At 51.0% G+C, this 3,190-nt stretch overlaps 1 protein-coding gene across 1 annotated transcript in view; it reads right to left on the bottom strand.

Moving 5' to 3' along the window:
* tenm1 (teneurin transmembrane protein 1) overlaps nt 1-3,190 on the bottom strand; it is a 174,446-nt gene that overhangs the window by 159,420 nt on the left and 11,836 nt on the right. Inside the window, 1 exon segment of the mRNA XM_031858162.1 lies at nt 1,369-1,640. Coding sequence (XP_031714022.1) covers nt 1,369-1,585 — 217 coding nt within the window. The 5' untranslated portion in view covers nt 1,586-1,640.

Genomic DNA, 3,190 nt, shown 5'->3' with positions numbered 1-3,190 from the left:
CATTTCCCCTAATATCACACATTCATCTCTGTACATTTTACTCCCCCAACCAAGGTCTCCTATTGGAAAGATACCATTGATTAATGGATATATATATATATCCATTAATCAATTGTATCTTTCCAATAGGAGACCTTGGTTGTGGGAGTAAAATGGACAGAGATGAATGTGTGATATTAGGGGAAATGAACAGCTGGGAGAAGAGAAGGTAGGACGATAGGAAGGGCGGAGAAGGCAAGATGTGGCGGTTTAAAAGATGAAGGAAAATATGAAGAACATGGGTGGGGAATAAGAGGAGAACAAATTGGCTGATCTTTGTCAGGAAAACCGTAATCCATTAAAAACGTCACTGGAGGCAATGTCCCCCCTTAACAGTTGGTTACTTAGGTAGGGTATGCTATATATAACTCTGTTGCCCAAAAGATGAACAGATGTGCTTCGCAGAACCGGCTGCCATTGACATTTCAAAGGCTGCTTTGGGGGGTCTCTTGCACCTTACCATATGACACTGATGGCAGGGGATGTTGTTTGTTATGGAAACAGAAAGTAAATGACAAAAAAGGCAAGTGCTCTTTGACACCACCGTGCTGCGGAAGACATGATGATGACTAATGGCCATCGACGGGTCGCTGCTTGGCGAACAATACGACAAAATCCATAGAGGGTGGCATTCAAACCGCGAATTCCCCGGAGCAGCCTGCTTGTCGGCAGTTGTAACTGTTGTGAATAACTAATGTTGCTTGTTAGCATGGCGGGTAGGCTTCTGCAGAGTAGCGGGACGTTGGGGCAGCGTCAGAGAGCATCTATTGATCCCTACGAACGCTGCACAGCGTCGTTGTCCTGATGAGGTGCGGCTTCTCTCTTAACACCACACATGACCTGCATAAAGGCCATCCATCACAGCTCGTGCTGGCCCATTTCTCCTCCTGTCACCGGCAGGGAGGATTTTTTCCGGTGTGTATGTGTCAACTTGCGCCCACGTGTGTGTGTGTGTGTGTGTGTGTGTGTGTGTGTGTGTGCGCCTATGTCCGCACAAGTCTGTATCTGTGAGTGTGCGTGTAATGAAGGGTGGCGTTCCACCTCAGGTGAGGCCAGAGAGGTTTGGGGTTGACCTAGTTTAGCTGTGGGAGAGAAATATCACCTCCGTGGAGAAGAGGTAATTGGCTGCCTCCGACTGTCCTTCTGGCTCATTGTGGACTGTAATAGGTAATTCACATAGGCCCTTTTAAAGACCTCAGCGTGTGCGCCTTTGTGTGTGCATGTGTGTGTCCACCGTATGTGTGCCAGAATCCATTTGTGTGCATGCACGGCGTCCGCGCAGCCGCCGGTGTATATTTGTCCAGCGTAAGCGAGCCCTGAGCGAAGTACCTGGCTGGGGTTGGCTGTAGTTGCTCTGCCTTTCCCGGTGCGATCCGAGGGTGAGGCGCAGCTCGTGCGTGTAGTCGGGCAGAGTTTCGCGCGAGGTGTAGGAGCGGTGGTGGGCGCGGCCGTCCTCGCTCTCGTCGGACGAGCTGGTGTAGGACATCTCCATTTCATGGCGCCCCTTCGACAACGGCTGGTAGGGTTTACTGTCCATCTCCTCCATGGCTTGTAGGGCTCCGCTCAGTCACTCAGCACAGCCACGGCACGGAGCACGGAGTCTAGAAGGTGAGAAAATGATGGAGGGTAAGGTAAGGGGGAGGTATAGTGAGGGAGGCCGGAAAGGACAGAAGGGGGAGGGAGAAGGATTGGCCCGTAGGTGGGAAATGAAGGGAAGCGGGGGACGGGGGACAGGGGGGGAGAAAAATAACACGAGAATGTCTGTTATTGAACACAGCGGAACAATATTGCAACATCTGCTCATTCCAGTTACAGCGGACATTCATAAACGCTATTTGGCTACTTTCATATTTCACACCAAAGGTTAGTCCCGAATCAATACGCTCAGAAGAGACCGCGATGGCGGCCATTTGTGTTTCAAGAGAAATTGGCCAAAATCACAAGCACAGCACTCCGCGCTGTCAGTGGCGGTTCCTGTTTTCATCGGCTACTGTCGGCTTTGTCTCTCTTCCCGCAGACAACCATTGACAAGTCGCGGATAAATTCCGTAGTAACGATGAAACACGGCAGTCTTTACAGCGTCGTTGACACATCAGCTCCGTTCAGCACAGATTCTCTTGTTCCTCCCTCAAACATATCCAAATCTGTTTCTGATAACGTCTGGCAAATATGTGCGCACGTGGCTAATGATTGATTGGGACGACGATTACGGCACACGAGAAGTGATTAGAAAATGCTTCATTCATATTAGTTCTCTTTCACCGTGCCCTGCCCGAGGCCTTCCCAGCCTATTTCCTGCAGATATAAAGCTTCTAAATGGAGCTTGAGAGGGTCATTGCTCATAGAGACAAAGTGCTATGGTATTGACCTCTTCAGGGAGTCCTGTAGTCCATATATCAAAGCCATTAGAGCGTGCCTGCTCAATACCTCAGAGATCTGCAGCACCGGGTGATCACCACCAGTCTGATACAAGTTTACAGCTGACCTTTCTACCACTGCAGTCATGCTTTTATTCCACCTGAAAGACTCCTTCCCCTGGCCTCGTGCTCACCCTCATTCCCCGCATGCGCGCACAGACCACCCGCCAACCCCACACAGCAAACGGTCAAAAAATGAGCTAAGTAGCTTGCACGGTCACCCCACCCACACGCACACCCCCTGCAGACATTATCACAGCGCGGATGATCCCTTTAAAAGGCTCCACACTCGACTCTCCTTACGTCCGTCTCCTGCGTTTTACTTCTGTAATGATTGCACAAAAAGCATGGCGATGCCTTTAAAAACACATTTTTGCATCCCATTGCCTGCGCGGTAGCTTTAGCAACACTGCAAGCCCCCCCCCCTGCGTGACGCGCGTGTGCGCACTTGTGGCTCGCCGCGAGCACGGCGCTCCTCATTTTGATTGGCAGGAGTTATTTGGGGGAATCAAAGCCCGCTATTATCTCAGCTGCCCTGTCAGAATGGGATTGACTGGTGTCACCTTCTCTCTGGTGCGGCGAGGAGCGAGTATACATTACCCTGTGAGCTCCGAGCTTGCTGCAGGCACCGACTGCTGTCTGTCTCTACAGAGGCTCTCTGTCCTGTTTTATGTCTGTCACACGCAAGAATGAAAGCATGCAATCCTGGGCACACCATCTTGCCCCCCCCCCCC

Source organism: Anarrhichthys ocellatus, unplaced genomic scaffold (genome assembly GCF_004355925.1).
Source record: "Anarrhichthys ocellatus isolate YVR2014 unplaced genomic scaffold, GSC_Weel_1.0 scaffold19, whole genome shotgun sequence".
NCBI lineage: Eukaryota > Metazoa > Chordata > Actinopteri > Perciformes > Anarhichadidae > Anarrhichthys > Anarrhichthys ocellatus.
Note: the sequence above shows the minus strand (reverse complement) of the source record. Positions and strands in the feature narration are given on the sequence as shown.